General features: G+C 37.4%; 1 protein-coding gene across 1 annotated transcript in view; it reads right to left on the bottom strand.

Moving 5' to 3' along the window:
* Positions 1-18,837, bottom strand: part of EEFSEC (eukaryotic elongation factor, selenocysteine-tRNA specific) — a 119,900-nt gene that overhangs the window by 50,102 nt on the left and 50,961 nt on the right. Inside the window, exon 5 of the mRNA XM_051788918.1 lies at positions 5,380-6,021. Within this exon, the coding sequence (XP_051644878.1) occupies positions 5,380-6,021 (642 nt within the window). The remainder of the gene's footprint in view (positions 1-5,379; positions 6,022-18,837) is intronic.

The following is an 18,837-nucleotide window of genomic DNA, read 5'->3' as shown; positions in this document are numbered from 1 at the left end:
TCCCCACGAGAATGAGTTCAACAAGAAAACTTACTGCTCAGCAATGCACAAAACCTGAGAACAGAGTGGCTATGAACAAAACCAGGACGTCCCACAGCTGTGACACATGAAAGGAAACAGCCGAAGAAACAAGTGCAACATTATTACCTTCAAGTAAAGCCTAAGAGCAGGGCAAATAATGAGAGATACATTGAAAACTTTTATAGAGAAAATTAATTCTTCTTAATGTCAGAGAAATACAGAGAAAGCATCTTTAGGAAGAACAAGCCCATTCTGCTAGGAAAACATTCTGCTATGCTTAAAATGGGAAACCATCACAGGCAACACATGTATATTTTTCACTACACAAGCTTGAAAATGCAGAATGTGCAGCTCACGCTATGCAAGCAAGGCAGAGACTTTTCCTTCTCCTTTTGTTTCTGCCAAAGAACTACTGATTTACGATTACCCTTGACAATAGGACCCTGTGGCAACCATCCTAAGATAAATCCCGCTTGTGCAAACACTTTCAAAACAGTCAGAATATCTGAGTCATGCAGGAAAGTATGATGCACTTCTACAGTTCACCTTTCAGTTGAAACTCTCTGCACTAAACCTGCATGTCTGTGGAAGCCAAAGAGCAAATAACGTGACAAATATAAAGGATTTATCCCAGGAACTGAGTAACTGCTTCATGAGTCAGACTGGAATTAGTCTACAATGTGCACAGAGGTTAAATTCAGAGAGGCAGGTATTTCAGAGATGGTACTAGGGTTAATGCAAGTCTCTTTGCCCACAGAATTGTGAAGAGCTGAATAGTGAGCAGGTTGTCTCCAGAAGCACAAGATGAAGGACAACAGTTGCTGTTTATCTTCATAATTCGCTTGTCTCCAACTTCAGAAGCTGCTGACCTGTCACAATTCAGCAAGCCCACATCCACAGCCAGCTCTGTATGCCAAATGAGAGGGACAAACCTCTTTCACAGCATCTCATCCGCCCTTTTTTCACCAAGATTCCCACATCACACTCCTTAAGACCACACTGGTGTTCACAATAGCACTCTCAGCTGCCTTTTACCTTTTTATCAGGACAAGTCACTTGTTGTCAGCCTAGCTTTTTCCTATTGAAAGTAAATTTGTCAGGCAGCCAAGGGTTCGTAAAAATAAAGTGTCCAGAGGGCGACAGTCTCTGCCTCCACATAACCACACCAGAAAGATGCTCTTGACAGAAACTTCCTTCCACTGAACTTCTCCCCTCTCTCAAGTCCTCTCTGCAAGAGAAAACTGGACTAGTATTTCACACTGCTTTAAAATCATCAAGTTAAGCAAATACAAACCTCTGTCAGTGCCCTCTTAGTTCTGAGGGAACAATGTATTTTGATTTTTCTTAAAACTAACCCATGAACTTACTCTAACATAAAAAAAGTCTAAAGCAAAACAGGAACATTCACACATTTCCACAACAGTTCAAGAATATCAAATAATATAATCAGATAAAAATCATGACTCCAGTTGAATCATACAACCTTTTTATAACTGAGACCTCAGTTTGATGTATGCTGCAGTACCTCAGAAAACACTAACTTCTAATGTACCAAAAACCCAGAAGGATAAACAAGGGTGCAAAAAAAAAAAAAAAAAAGAGACTCAAGGATGTGCTGCAGACAGGTAAGTTCAAAGATTTTAGTGAACAACACTAGTCAGGTTTGACTCTTTCCCTCCCAGTCCTCCACTCAATCTTAGCATTAGGGAGGCAAGATACCAAAAGAAAAGAGTGAGAAGTACAAAATGCAGTGCAGGGGTACTTGATTTTTCATATAAAATTTACCATCACTTCAGCAGATGAGAAACACCAGGAAGCTTAGGCGTGAAATCTCAGTAAAATATACAATTGAAGACTGTTGGCTAGTTCAAGTATGATTTTTTACTTTAAGATATTGTGTAGTGAATACCATATTTCCCATTAATTTTATTTTTATGTGAAACAGGAAAAACGTCACATTTGCTCATAGAAAGCCAAAAACTCTTTGAGAATAAGTGTTCTTCTTTTATTAAAAAAATTAACCTTAAAATCCAGGAGGGTGCTGTGCACCAGGGGCACACGAGAAAAATATTGTGATGCGGAAACTTAATGAATTTACAGTTCTTACCATTCCATCAGTGCTCTGAAAGTAATCAGAATAGGAACAAAAAGCCAAATCATAAATGCCTGATTTCTCCTGGGTAAACTGGTAGTTAAACTGCAGGGAATTAATTTTAATTCTAGCAACAAGCAGGGGGGCTAGGGAGAGCCCACATCAGATTAGCAGCAACATTTTACAAACAGGCACTATTGAATTCCACTACAATCCCATCATGGGAGTATGTTTCTACCCTGTCCCAAACCTGGGAAGGTGAATGTTATGTGCCCCTGCCTCCCTCTCTCCCAGCCAGCCTTTCAGGAAGCTATGAAGCTAATTTTCCCCAGCAGTATTCTCTGAAGGAAAAGTTCACTTCTTGTGAAGGTAACATGTATTTTTTAATTATTATTATTTTATGCCTCCCCAGGGAAGGTGAGGAGGGGGGAGCTTCCTTGCTCAAAAGAGAAAGAAATTTTCCTGTATCAGTGCCAAGAATAGACACCCTAAATTCAGCGATCCTAATCTCCAGCCATCCATCAGCAGCAGGGTGGGACCAGCTGATTCAGATTTTCTATTAGCTAGTGACTTTGTGTGCTAAAATAAGTCCCTGTACCACCCAATTGTTCCTGCTGCTCTCTGTTCTGCAAAAGCACAGATTTAACCATAGCTACCTCGACTGTAAGTACTTCCCCTCCAGCAGGCCCTTTATACCTGGCACGATCCTCTTCCCACCAACTCTTCCAAGTCCCTGCGTGCCCCTTTGACTCTACATCATGAGCATTTCTTAAATTTCCTCCACCATCCTTCCAGCATGCACCAGGGAAAATGCCAGCTCCAAGTATCCACACTACCCTGGGAGGCAGAGTCCGGGTACAAACCGAACCTGCAAACAGATGATGGAAACTGTTCCTCTACAGGGCCAATTATTTTCCATACACACAGTGACCAAGGCCCATATTTAGGGCACACTGTGTGACAGATGAAGACAGAATAAAATAATAAACCTCCCAGCTCTACATTTTTAAAGAGTATGGGAAGATATCAAAAAAGTTCACTGATGTATCAGCCTAATAAATTACTCTGCTGGTCAAATATTCAATAATCCACGTTAACTGGTTATTTTCTGGACCAGAAAAAAACCCCAACGTGTAATTGATTAACATTATTCCATTATTTACACAGTAAAATCAATAGCAGAATACATAAACTGGCAGTTTGAAAATAACACTAAATAAAAACAATTAAAAATGCACAACCAAGGCTAACAGCAAACTCTGAAACTCTGTTAACCCCACCAGACAACTCACACGGTTGGTACTCTGCAAGTTTTCAAGTCCCATAGACCAGTGCCATTTATTGGGAGTAAAAATATAGAAATAACCTGAGACCAGTTAATCTCTAATTAAAGAAAAGCACCTGTCTCCATGGGTCACACAAACTCAAATTCATATTCCTGCAGCCACAGAGAAACAAAAGGAGTTGATAAGCCAGGTCTTGCCAGATCCTGGCAGAATAGGCCACGCACAAGGGAGTGAAGTTTTAGCCAAGATAAAGGCAAATGTTTCACGAGTTCAGAAAGCTCTGGAGTGCCAGAAGAACAAGCACCCAGACACACACATTTGGTCTAGAGCTTCTCTGCAACTTAGAGGACAGAATACTTTCAACTCCTACTTTTAGTTCAGCATCAGACAAAGAGAAAAGTAGCCAGCCATATCAAACAAAGGAGACAATTCACCTGCTACCAAAATTGTGAAGAGTGACTGCTGATTTTGGTGTCCCATATAATCCATAATAATGGAGATAAAATTTTCAGAAAGCTACATATATCCTCCTAACTACCTTCCCTCTTAGTGTCAAAACTGGCATCCAAAAAAAAAAAAAAAAATCAGTACAATACCACAGGTCTGCAGTTCCTTTGGAAAAAAAAAAAAAAAAAAAGTCTTCAAAGTCAGTGGAAATTCAAAGGAGAAACTTATATTTTCTTTTCCTTTTTATTTAAGCCAAAAATGCCACAGAAACCTCAGAAAAAAAAGGGAGAAATATGAATTGCCCATTTGATCAATTAATGTACATGAGGCATTTTGAAGAACCTCACTAACTCAAAATCATGCCCCAGCAGGGATCTTCATAGTATTAAATCAGTAAAGCAAATAAACAATAGTCAAGAAGTCTGCATTGTACATTGCAAACATGGCATGGTATGCCAAGTGTTTAGTCTCCTATACCAAAGGAAGGAGAGATTACACAGTCCTCAACTCAGCTTTACAGATTTTTGAGAAGAAGGAAACTAAATGGTTTTTACAAACAATCAAGTTTTGAATTAGGCAAAGAAAAATTAATAGTTCTTCACATGAAAGTTAATAGAACACCCATCACACTAATACATCAAGTAAATATTTGCTAAAGTTTGCAATTAAGTTATTTATATATTGTACCTCTCCACCTAAATCATTCATCGTGAAAAATTCCATGATGTGATGTATAAACAAATGATTCCCCACTGTTGACTGGAAGGTAACCACCACTGAGACTGAACTTATGCCAGCAATGCAGTACCAACCACCACAGACAGTGGTTGTCAGACAGTGTCTCCATACTGATGGGATGGTAAAAGCAAATCCCAATTAATTTTTACTGTAGGTGCTAACTCCTCCAAAAAACACCTATTTTCTGCCACACTGAGATGGATCAAGTACGTACACTACAGCAGATTAACACGTGTGTGACACAGAAACAACGTGCTAAGCATGGCTCAAGTTCTTCATGTTATGAACTTGATTCCAATTTCAGCATGCCAGAGCTCCCTAAGGCATCCTGTAGGAGATTTCTTTTTGCCTGCTAAAATAAGTGTTCTTATTTATTACAATGTGAAAATGCAAAAAAGAATTAGTGTCCTTTGTGTTATTTAATCTAACTCATAATTTAATCCTTCTTGTTTACACTGTCTTTACATTTCCAGTGTGCTCTAGACTGTGTGAAATATGTCAATGGCAAGTTGGAAGTTTTGTCACTTTGGGAGGTACACAAAGCAAATCTCTGGGAAGAACACACTGATTAGACATCAAGTTACTCAACACTGCATGGCACTGAATACACAAGTCACTTTAAACAAGGATTTCAGACTGTTTGCAAGTAGACCACACGTAATACACTAGGTATATAAACATTAGAGAATGTTAGACTCTGGAACATAGCAGTGAAAATTCTGCAGCCCACCAATATATGTACTTACACGAAAGAAATATTTCCAGTTCCCAAATATAGCGTTAGAGACAGCTTACCCTTTCCACTTGTCCTTCTTTGTGCTTCAGTTTGTACACTTTCAGCTTTGGAAGGAAAGTCTCTGTGTAATTCTTGTCTTCCATGCCTTGGAGCAGCACCCCATGGAATGCCAGCCTGCAGGTATTTGCGTGAATATCTGTATCCAGTTTGGAGCCGATCACAAGGCACAGTTTAGGACAAGTGACTGGTTTTTCAAACTCTAGCAAAGCCCACTGTTGTTTTGGGAGCTGGACTTCTCCTGCCTGGTCGTTTTCTTTGTTCTCCTCTGAAGAAACTGAGTCCTTGGACAAATATTGCTCTTGATAAAGATAATCTTTTTCAAAATCAAAAACATTTTCTTGAATTTCTTCATTGAAGTCAGCGGGGGCTGGACTGAAAAACATCACTCTTCCCATAACTGTTTCATGACCAACTGTGATGTGGAACTTGGCCTTAGTCTGAAGAGTTCCTCGAAAATATTGGATTTTCTTCAAGGAAATTATTGCAGCATGGATGGTGTGAAGTGAATCTGGGGTGCAAATCAGGCCTCTTTCCAGCAGTTTGGGATCAAACTGGGTTACACAGATACCTACTCTGTCACCCTGCATAGCATAAGTCACAGGAGTATGGAACATCTGCATGGATTTGACTTTCTTGGTCACCTGTTGATGAAAGGGGAGGAAAAAGAACGAAGTAATTAATTGCACATGAGTGCATCATCAACACTCTTATCATGATATGCTTATATCACATGATATATGCTTATATTGTCAGGTATCAACCACCCAGAAGGGAACAAATTGCAGAAACTTAGATCAAAATAGAGGACCAGATGAAAAGTCTAAGGCAGAACTAAAACCTTCAGTAAGTGGAATATAAAGAGCTCTTAAAATAAGTCAGCAAAAAGTGGTCACAGCTAAAACAGAAAGCTGATTTTAAAAAAAAAAGTAAAAAAATCTAGCAACTACACATCTTTTGGAAAAAAACAAAAAAACCTGTATTGCTTTTGGAAAAGCATATTTGTATAAATAACAGTTCCAGTGGGCTTCACCACTATGAATATTGTTTGGGTTCCCTGAATCTCTGGCTGCTAACAAAACCAAAAGAAATGCCCTTTTACAGATTATAATGTTATTACTACAACATTTTGCAAAATAAATGCCACATCAGTGCCTGCGAATTCTTGAAGAATCCACAAAATATTATGAGAAAGGAGATCAAGAAGTGTGATCATGTAAGAGAAAAACCCCCTCACTAAAAAGCCTGGACCAAAAGAGTTTGTCAAGATCTTAACTAATGTCAAAACAGACTTAAAAGGCCATTGTAAATAGTCAGCAGAGTTTCAGTTTCAAGCATTTTTGTACTCAAATATACATTCATTATCCCTTTAGCTAAGCCTGCTAGACAGTGCTACCTATCTAGATAAGTTGAAGAGAAACAATTTAGTGTTTACCTCCAGCTCTCTATTCACTTCCAAGATTGTACTTTTGGAGGCTGGAAGCAAACTCTTCCCAAACCCTCCCTTCTTTCATTCACTACCCATCCCTCTTCAGTTTCAATCCATGTTATAGTTGCAACACTGGTGATACATACAATGTTTAAGGACTTAAAAAATAAAAAAATAAGGTTGTTTTAAATGTGTTTCAAAGATATAAACAAGCACTACAAGAATGAAACTGCCATATGAGAAGTACCAGCCCAAACCATTTTGAAAGACTTTTGTGACTTCACATATGATAATGCTGGCAGTAAATCTGTCCTCTTCTACAACCATGGACAGGGTCAATAAACTGACAAGAACAAAGGAATCTTCCAGCATTGTCACTCCTCAAACCAAAACTGGAACTGGAAGGTGCACAAGAGATCTGTCCAGTTGTCTATTTTAAACAGCAGATTACCTGTGCTACCCACAACTCTCTCACAGGAGACAAGTCCTGCACATCCTGAGCTTTAAGAATTGAGATCCTCTCAATCTTGAATCCAAATCCACCCACAAACTGTATGTAAACATTTAAAAAATTCCAGAAGGAACAAACTACTGGGCAGAACCAGAGCAGAGGGGAAGGAGTGCCCAGGGCTTTCAGAGTCACCTGATTTATTTGGAGCTGGGTATGGCTTTCAGACAGGTTTACTTGTCCTCAGACACAAGGAGGAAAACACACTGCATTACACAACCTACTGAAAATCAACACTTCATGCTGATCTATCCAGTACCTTGTAGATGATTTAATCAGTCCATCTATATTTGTTTTAAGTATTATCTATTACTGTATGTAAAGTTCCCATAGACATATCAGAGGATGGAAGTAGATGGGAAGGACACATTTGAGCCCATTCCTTTTTCCCCCTCATGCTCTCAGCACCAGAACTGTAAAGGGAGCAATACAGCAGTATCTTAACTGACCATAACCTCTGTTCCAAGAGCATAACATTTGTAGGAATTAGAATCTGACCAGAACAATGCCAGAGTGTGCATAAGTGATTAAGGGGTGGATTAGATCACCCAAACTGAGTTGGAATTGCATCTCCTTCAAAAGGTCAGACATGGAACCAGTAGAGAAGTGAATCAGGGAGTTGGTCTGCACCCACTGGATCAAATAACAAGAGCCAGAGTAGCTTTAAATCACTGATTTCCTGTTTGCTGAGCAGACCATGAACATCAGTACAGTATTTCATTCCATTTTACTCTGACCCCAACTGACAGAGATATTTGCCCATGGTTTAAAATACTCCAAATGTAGGGGGTTTCTTCAAGAGGCTCAAGTACATAACTAAAATTCATCTTTGTTTTGTCTGGCCTTAAAATACAAACCCAGAAGCACTGAAAAGGATGCAACTGACCCTCAGTATTAAATTCGTTTCTCTTTTGCATACCTCATTTCTCTGTGTAAGGGATCCCTACAAATTATAACACAGTTCTAAGGTTTCACACACTTTCTTTAGCTTTACAGCAAAGGATTTTTCAAGTAGAGAGTTGGAGTCAGACCACTCAGTCCACCCATCTACCAACAGAATGATGTAAAATACTTCGGAGCACTCTGTCCTGATCAACAGGAATTTGTAACCAAGACCAGCTATGACAAATAGCTTTGGCATTTCTTTGCATTTATTTTAAGCCCCCATTTTAGTCCTCAAACTGCTGTCTGTAAAACGAGTTCTATCTTACATTGTCCAGGAAAATAGTGCAAGGTCCATTTTAGCAATCTATTCAACAGAGCAGGGAAATCAGGCCTTTAGACACAGAAGGGGAACAATATTCAGTGAAATTCAAAAGTCATGACTTCACTGCATGTGAACCATGTAAATAAACATGGAGAACTTGGATACCATTATAAAACTTTGCTAAGAAATTCACTCACATTTTACTTTCTAGTTGTGGCACAAGGGAATTGATTATATCTCATCATATAAATCCAGAGCCACATTTTGAAATCTTACATCATTTGCAAAGATATTTGCTTCTCTTAAAATTTTATTTGTATAATCACATTAATGTTCCTAAAGCATTATGTAAAGGTCCATAAAGAGAGTGAGAAAGAAGTTTGTGTTCAAATGCAGATTAAAAAACGCAAAACAGAAATCAAAAGCACCCAAACAGTTCAGCCCTTGAGATAAACAAATGTATTTAATATAAAAGAACCCGTTATTTGAAGACCAAAGGAAAAGCCCAGTAAGATTTTCAAAGTAGTTTACTGCAGATTAATAGAAAACAGGATACAGAAGAAGTCCACTAATGACTTTTGGCCCTGATATGTCAGAGCTTCTTTTCCTTTATTTATCCAACTTCCATTAAGTTATCAGCCACATGCCATTGCTCAGAGCTTCTTTAGATAAAAACCTAGCCATCACATTGCCTCCCAATGCTGTGAGTGCATCTTTCTGATATCAAAGATACAGCAACCAGATTTGCCTGTAATAGTGATGAGAAACTGCAAAGTTAAAGTAATTAGTCTCAATGATATTTTAGAGAAATTATTGATTAAAAACGCAGTATTTATAAAAGGACTATTATATATGTATTATAAAAACAGACCCCACTTCAAATGCAGAGGACTCCAACCAGATTAAAAATAAAGATCACACCTCAGAGCCCAGATGAGTCGCATCTTTAAACTTACATCCAAGAAGGAAGAGGAGCTGGTAAATGAAGAAAGTACCATTTCAGCCCAGAGGTTTAAAAGTACACCAAGTGTAAGCCTGTCTGAATCAGCACCCAAACAAGAAAAAAAAAAACAAACATCACTTTTGAGAAGTATAAACTGGTCATATTTTGCAGCAAAGTGCCAAATACAAGAAATACCACCTTAATATCATCTAGAAGAAGTGGAGCAACAAACTAAGGCCCAGTTGCATGACTAAAATGCTTTTGAAAGTAAGGACTGCCTTCCTCCCTTTTGCTCTGCTACAAATCCAAATAAAGAATAAGGTATCTCATCTGCCTGTTTCCAGTATCATCTTTTGGTGGTCAGAAGGTATCAAGCTACATTGGCAAAAAGGTTACCACAATTTTTAGCTTTCAGCCAGCCCATATCTAAGCACATACACTGAAACTAAGCAAAACTCTAATTCAGATATAAGACTGCTCCCTACGCATAAGCAGATCTTTTCATAAATTCCCTTCTAAACATGAAGAATGCTGAATTCTTTGCCTTATGAGGGATGACAAAGTTGAACCCTGTAGATGAGCAAGCAGCCATGTGTTCAGTGAAGCCAGCAAACCATTCCTGCTCAAAAGCAGTGAAAGGACATGTAGGCTGTGAAGGTACAAGACAGCAACAACGAGCAATCAGAAATCACAAGTAAAGGCCTCTCCTCCATCCAAGTAACAAAAATTATTTTATTTTAAGAAATAAGGTATGAAATAATATCTAAATTCTCTTAGATGCCTTTGTGGATCATGTCATAACTCATTAGTTCCAAAACTTTAGCCAGAATCTTGAAACAGTATGAAATGGCAATAAACCAGGAGCTGTCAATAACACATCATTGAACAGCAAATCACACAATGCAAAACTTTGCCCACTGCTCAGGCTATGCAGAGTTTTCTCTTTTGAGTCAACATCACAACAGCAGCTAGGATCAACTACAAAGAACAGAAACCTCCAAGAGTCAGAAATAACTCAAGGTTTGCAGTTTCCAGCAGATCGTGTGGTTTAGTAACAATTTTCTGAAAGATCTTGAATATTTCTAGAATCTATTATTTATCCATGGCCTCACCTCCATGTGGCAAAGGAATATGGCATCTGGAAGAAAAACTATTTCACATAGAACAATTCTTTTAACCTAACTTTTTTTAAGTGAGGTTTATAAGGGCATTCACCATATGACCACTTATGCAACACCACACACATGCTATCAGATTATTTAATATACTCCTCCTACTGATAAAATAACACCATAGCCTGCACTGCAACACTGGAATACAAAGCAATATAAAAGGGGATAATAAAATCCATTTAGTTTATTTCCTTTCTCAGCATCTGAAATATGCACTCAATAAATAAAAGAAGCAGGTCGATGATCTTCCTCTGCTTTAATACCATAATTTTAATTTAAATTACATGTATACTATATTCATGCACACAATCACAAACCAAAAATTAGCAAGTGTTAACATTAAGATTTTGCAGGTAAAGTTAAGTGACCTTCTATGCCTATGCAGTCTCCTGTAGCCTTTAAGTATATCATCCCAAATTTTTTCAACAGAACCTAATCTATCCCATGTACTGGTTGGACAAATCTCACTGAATAAGAAAACTATCCTCTATTTATTTTCTTCTCATGATTGAACTTCCCCGAATTCATTATTTGCTGTAACTCATCAAATTCACACTGTATTACATATATGCTATCTTACTGGAGTAGTTATTTGGTAAACTCCAGTAATCTTGGCACCCCTGTGATATAACATTGGCATTACACCTCACTGCAGATAAACTCAACTGCAGCATTTGTCACTAACCAAATTCTCAAGAAAAACCCAGTGTCTAGTTGTTGAGACCAAAAAGCTGAGTTTGCAGAATTATTATAATTTCATAGCAATTTTCTTCATTCATAGCAAAGCTTCCAATAGCCTCGACTGCTTCAGGCAATTTTTAACTTGCACCAAACCCCCTAAATCCACCCCACACCTCTCCAGTTGCCACAGAAGAATGCTGTGAGAGATGCTGCCGAAGCCTCACTAAAATCATGACTCTTCCTGTCTCTACATTCTGCCCCAGAAGCCAAATCAGGCTGCCCAAGTATGATTTGCCCTTGTAGCATCTCCCAGTAGCACATGTTCCTAATATGCTCCTTGGCTCCCACCCTTTACCTCTCCCTGGGATTCACCAAGAGCACCAAGCTCCACTGCACTTCTATTTTCTCTCTGCCTTGTCTCTTCTAGATTTGGGTGAATCTATTCACACAGGGGAGAACCACACTCTGTTTTAGTCCTCTGGTCAAAAGTGCCTGGCAGGCACACACATCAAATATCTGAGGAATATGTAGGGATAAGATGCCCACTCCAGGATGTGTGGAAGGATGCAGAAGGCAGACAGCCACCATACATTCTTTCATCTCAAAATGACTAAAATATCTCTTTTTTTTTTTTAACCAAAAAAAGGAATAAGATGTCAAGTATCCCAAATAAAGTGGTACTGCTTTTCACTACAGATGACAAAGTATGCATTTTAAAAGCACAGTATAATGCCAATGAGTTTAGGTAGCAAGTACCTAGGCAGAGAATGTCAGACCCATAGTAAAACTATGACACAGAAGCAGCTTAACATTTACGTACCAATTAAAATTTCTGCAACTTATCAAAAATATTTCAATAAAACATTTTTCAAAGAAAAAATCCAAAAAGAAGTCAAAACCAATGCAAAATGATAGGTTAAAGAAAGGCTGTCTGGAATTTTCTTCTTCCAACAGAACGAACTGAATTATTTTTTCCAAATAGATTTAGGTTTAGAACAATAATAATACTTTTATCTGAAGACTTCAAAGTCACATGCAAGAGAACATATCACAGTAAACAGGGTTGAAGGTTTTATAGAAGAACTTCTACTGGCATTTTTTCCTTCTTCTTTAAAAGAAATTTGTTTACTACCAGTCTTTGAAAAGCATAAAAGAGAGGAAACTATAGGGTAAAGAAGTAAAACTTTTACGTGTAAGGAACATTTGGAGCTTTGTGAGAAGGCTGGTTTTGGTAGAATATGCGACATGTAGCCCAATGTGAGTAATATTATATCTCAAATAAAAATCAGCCCATGAATATACATAATCCAAAAGGTAATTCTCCCAATCTCTGAAATGTAATGGAGCCACTCTAGATCACTGAGGCATGAATATTTACCGTATTCAGGCTTTACTGCTCTCGATCTGGGTTCAATTTTGCAAATTAAAATGAAGGCTCTGTGGATAGAGAGATTAAAGAAGAGCATCCCAAAGCCTGCCTGTTTCCTTGGTGTGGTAGCAGTGATCTGGTTACCCTTCTGTTAGGTTATTTCTTTTTACTTAATGGAGTAGGTCAAAAGCAATTGAGAGTGGAAAGAGGAGGTCATTATTGGGTCACAACCTTGGAGTTAAAGGCTCACTAAGGAAAACAAACATAGAGCGAACATAAAGCTGCATTTAAAAATAAAACCTGTAATGAAAAATAATATTTTCAACTCTTTTTGCTTCTATTTTGACAGGTCCAGGGGAAAAATAAGAACAAAGTTCTTTTGCTCATTTCTTTCTCATGAACAAAGTTCTCCTGTCCTTTCTCTAAAGTAAGCTTGTTAATAGAAGCCATGATTTATACAAAATGAAACAAAGGTGATGAATAATTACTGAGAGATCTGGTAGGCTTCATTAGCTGTGGCAAACGTTAACATTAATTGTGATGATTTGTACATTTTCTAGGAAATGCCTGGAATATAAATACAACAGTACTCTAGTGCAATGCAGCAAACAAGCAAACACAAGCGTGCACATCAGTACATGTCAAATGATACAGTACTACTCCTAGTGAATTCCTTGTACTAATTACAATCAAAACAAAAGCTACCTCTGCTACGGGAAGAAAAGAAAAAGGAATTAATTACTATCAGACAAGTATTTTTTGCAATACTTTTTAGTTTATGAAATAAGAAACAACTGGCATACAAAATCTTTATAGTTTTCCCTTGAGGCAGGAATTTTTTAGTGGCAAATTTTAAAGAGTTCAACTGGTAAGCAATTTTCTATTACAAGTCATAACAGTGATTAAGATTAGACAAATAAATTTATATCCTCTGGATTCTATGATATTTGCAAAATCTAAGCAGCTAAGTCTAGAGTAAAGAACAAATGGATTTATCCCTACCACCTCGGCAAATAATACTAAGTTATTAAAGGAACAAAGCAGTGCAGTGCAAAGTTTGATGCAGCAAAACCAAATTCTAATGCAAAGATACATTGTACAAAAAACCATCAGGTTTACAGTAATGATTCTGATTAATCCATTCAAATGCAGCCAGGGGAAGAAGGGAGCAAAAGGTCAGAAAAATCAGGGAAAAGATGAAGATAATGCATCATATGGAAATGGAAATCAAGCCAAAATGTAGTGGTCATCAACTAGAAAAAACCCAGCATTTACCATACAGAGGTGCCATGTCATAGTTCATGAAATGAGAAATTCACACTTTTTTGCCTTTGAGCTACATCCTGGTAGCAAAGGGTTACTGTGCTTTAAAACCTTCACCAACAGCCTTACTAAACATTTAATATTTTTCTTTCTGCTTTCTTAAAGGCCCCAGATGTGTTCTAGCAGATCAAAAGAGACCAACTTATAAAGTTAAACGAAATCAAGGGCTTTTGTTCCGAGGCATCGTTGCTGAACTAATTATTCCTGGATGTTGTTTAATGAAATAGCGGTGCCATATATTAAAACAGTTAACAGGATGAGTTGCCTGAGTTATAGGAAAGGTCTGATCTGGGATTATAAATTTTAGGTTTTCTTCAAAGGAGATGAAACAAACTACTCAAAACTCCCCAGTCCTTTCTGTCACTGAAAAACTGAAATAAAGGAACCCAAAAATGTATGAAAGTTGAAATATCATTCTACATATTTACTCTTCCCTGAATGATTGAGAACTAAAGATGGGGGAGTTCAAAAACCTCCCGAAATTCTTTGAGATGGGGAAATCAAGATCTAAGTTATCCTGTCTATTCCCTGAATGCTAGAAAGCACAAGTTAAAATAAACATTGGTAAGTCTTAGAGGAAACTTCATTTTAGATGTACATACACAAAACAAGAAAGGACTCCCATCTCAGAGCAACCTTAGAATAATTATTAAGTATTTTTATTAACAGGGGAAAAAGGTAGGGGCACAGGTAATCAAAGAGCTATTCCAACACTGAATTATTTGCAGAATTGGATCTTTTACGTTATTCTGCAGCTCCCAATTGCGCTAATATTTTTGCTAAAATGCATATTTAACCATACATTTACCCTACTGAGAGAAACAAAAAACTCCTAAGATCCCTAAGGATATCTCAGGCTAGGAAGGCAACTTTTCACTCTTATACATTCAGACAATAAACACTTTACTTCCCTACCGATAGTCTCTTCTGTGTTTGTATTTTACAGCCTGACACAGGCCAACCCAACACTTGACACCTAATTAACAGACCTAGGAGCTGGAGGTCCGTATATTGATCACAGTAAATGGGATTAGTGTGAAATAAAAAGTTCAAAGGGTCTTGACCAAACTTCAGCACAGCCCAGCTGTGACAGCTGCTATGAATTTGTGTATCCAGTGCCCCACGTTTTTATTAAGAGGGGTCTGGCACACGAGAGTCTGCAGTAGCGTATGAGATCACGAAGGTTCACCTAACAATGTCAGGCTCTGTAACTGTAGTGACTGACTGAAGAAAAAAATCCTCTTGCTTGTTTGCATAGGTCTTTTTGATTAACTCATGGAAAGGGTCCCTCACCTCTGATACAACAAGCATTTACAACAGACGTAGAGTTGTGACTTCTTTGCCTCTCAAGGATTTGTTAACTTGCTGTGGAAGAGCTGTCCAATTCGAAAAAACCCAGGTTTGACTATAAAAGAAAGAATTCCTGATACATGCTGCAAGCATACCTAGTATATTCTGACAATGACAGCCAGGAGCAGTATTCAAATGACAGAAGTACAAACTATCTTTTAAACACTTCTAATCTTCTATTATCTTTCTATTTCCCTAAACCTTTCAGCTGTCATCAGGTGAATAAATATTTCTACATTTTACACCCGGATACTTCTTAGTTGTAGTCCTACTGACATGATTTTTAAAACCTTCATCAAGATCCAAAGAAATTACAACAATCACCAGCATATTTTAGTATTTCTGAGTACCTGTGCAAATTTATTTCTTTCAGACAAGCAGTTTCATTTTCCAGTATCAAGTATCACAGACACCTGTAACAGAAACATGGGATATGGGAAACCTACTGCAACTCAGGGAAGGGAACAAGCCTGTTGTGCAGAGATGTGCAAGTACCATTGAGGCACAGTGAATGATCAAGAGGATTCTCTTGGTTAATGGGATGTTTACCAAAATATTCAGGATAAACTACGAACAGAATGCAGTTTTGCTTTTGTTGTTGTTTTTAATTGTTGATTTGTTTTAGGACACACTGTCAGAATATTTTCTAAAAAATCTGAGAAATGTCTGTCCTGGGAATTTATATATCAGTGATAAAGAAACAGCCGTCGGTCAGGAGAAAGCTGATAAACAGTTTTCAATTTATAAATAATTTTAATCCATTATGGGTCTTTTAAAAGGAAGCTAGATGTGGTCCACGAGGGAACCTTAAAAATGGGCTCACTGAGGTTGCAACGTTTAACAGAAGAGGCAGCGTTAGAGCCATCACACAAACACCTGACAGCAGAACACCAACAACAGAACCTAGGTAAAAAAAGTAAGGGGAGCAACAAGAAGCCTATGAAAGAAGAGTAGACTGTTAATGCTAGCATGTAAAGATATTTCAAATAGTTAAGAACAATCTTTATACAGTATTGCAGCACACAAAAAAACAGCTTTTCATTTCTCTCTTTTTTTTTTTTTCCTTCTGTGTTTCTCTCTCCTGCTTGATTTCTTTCCTCACAGAATCTTTCACTTCCTGTCCTTTGGGTCTCAGGGCTGTAGCTGCCCAGTCACACCTGCTGAGACAACCTCCCCAAAATGGCCAATGACATTTCAAAGTACCACAATTAGGCTTCAAAATTAACATTCCAAGACTGGAAGAGGATTTTACATGTGTCTGCTCTGTCTGCAGTCAGGACTGAAAACTACAAACTGTCACTCCCTCCAAGTCCTGAACGTCAAAACCTTTTCTTTTTAATTTAAAGTTGAAACTACGTGTAATCCAAAGTGTGCAGACCACAAGAAATTCTTTGACATGTCTGAATCCAGTCCAAAAAAGGTTTATCTGGCCAATCCAGCAATGGGCAAAATTTTTCATTATTCTCTATATTATTTAGGTTTGGGTTGGGTGCTTGGTGGTTTGGGGTTTTTTTGTGTTTGTTTTTTTTTTGTTGTTTTTTTTTGGCAGTGTATTTTTAAAAATTCCATCAGAATTTTTTTAAAAGTACTTTTTCATAATCAGGTTGCCTTATTTGCAGATTTCTTTCACCATAGTCACCAGCTCTCACAGCTCCAATACAGCAAAAAGCACTGCGTCTTCCTGTGTTACCAGTTTATTTTCTCTTTATATTAAAAGATGCATTAATATCCTCCTACAGTAAATATTAATGTAGAAGACACTCATATCACAGTGAGACTACAAGATTTGGTTACTTTAGGAGACTGGACAACAATATAATTTGGGATGCACGCTCCCAGTCCTGCATGAGTTTTTTAGTACAACGCAAATGGCTTGAAAAGAAAATATAATTTTATTGGAAGTGAGTGAGTACATATAGGAAGAAAACTGTCTAATCAAAAAAGCCTATAAGTCTGGAGTGAATCTGAAACTAAAAACTGACTATATTATTCAAAAGAAAAACATCAATGTGAGAAACTCTTGCTACTACAGCCTATGCTCATTAAAGGAAATTAAGTCAGCAATTTCGTACAACTGGTGGAAGTTTTATCACTGTCTATCAACAGGAGAAGTGGGGAAAGATATTTTAAACAGAGATGAGGCCAAAGATAAACAGAAAAATAAGAAAAGCTTTTAACTTGGCCAGTAAGCCAAGTTTCTGAAGTCCCTCTAAGGAGATCCTTGCTTCAAACTAAAGCGACTGAGTTTCAAGAATCAGTAAAACAAAACTGAGAAAAAATACATAAGCAATACTTAAGTATTTATGTATATCCCACTTCCTCTATATTCTATGTGTAACATATGTACATTTTTATATTCCTCCACAAGATTAGATTTAGAGGAGAAAAAATTTTTTACATAAAGTTTAACAGACAAAACCACTGTCATTAGTCACTCAACATTTTCATTTTTCTGCCTTTAATAAAGGTAAAACAATATTGTACCATTGGAATTCTCTGTTCAGCCATCATAATTTTTTGCATGCCCATTGTATATCATATTTTAAAAACTATGAGTTTTCTTCTCCCTTTTCCTGAAAAAGGTAGGTACCACTTATTGTGTTTGAGCTTCTTTATTTTATTCAAGTGGGATAAATTGCACACATTTGGAGAACATTCCAACCCCTTACTTTTCTGAAAATATTATTTAAAATCCCAAAAGGATTAAAAAAAAAAAAAGATATTTAACAAAAGCATTTAACAAAAGCATAGGGTTAGCCTATTAGAATATCAAGTCTGACATGTTACTTAAGGCAAAGGCCCATTTCAGTCACTTCAGAAGAAAAATATGAAACCCCAAAACGTTACCAACCATGTAACAATGAAACCGAGGTTGCAATGAATTCCAATCTAACCCTCAATAGTGGATTCCAATTACCATGCTCACAGGAGAAGGAAAAATATTGACAAAATATAATACCATTTTTTCTGGTAAGTGGGGAACACCGCTGCAGAAACCATTCCACAGATGTAAATCTGCAAAGAAAACCAGGTTCCCACTCAAAATTCACTCTTTTTAGCCTTCCTAGACTCTGGGTACATGAAGGGGTGAGCTCTCACTCTGCACAGAGACAAGGGAATGAAAAAAGGATGATACGATGAGGTTTAGCAGCAAATAAATAGTTTTACTGTTATAAATTTTAGTAGAAACATTATTAATTAAACTTGGTGGGCTTTGTGGTTTCATATACATTCAGCACAAGTAATTTTTCTACAAGCCTTTGGCTCCATCTGCTGACTTTAATATTAAAAATAATTGACAAGGTTGAAAACACCCACAGCTTTTGGAATACTGAAGTCCTCTACATTTTTGTAAGTGTGGTTCAAAAGGTATAACTAAATACCCCAGGTGTGTGGTCTAGTAATTTTGTTAGTTAAAATTATCTTGAAACAACAACATACCAGCTCCGAGAAGAAGGTACCTGAGTGAGCCTTGGAT

This window comes from Manacus candei, unplaced genomic scaffold, assembly GCF_025592945.1.
Source record: "Manacus candei isolate 608988 ecotype Guabito, Panama unplaced genomic scaffold, ASM2559294v1 h1tg000025l, whole genome shotgun sequence".
Lineage (NCBI taxonomy): Eukaryota > Metazoa > Chordata > Aves > Passeriformes > Pipridae > Manacus > Manacus candei.
Note: the sequence above shows the minus strand (reverse complement) of the source record. Positions and strands in the feature narration are given on the sequence as shown.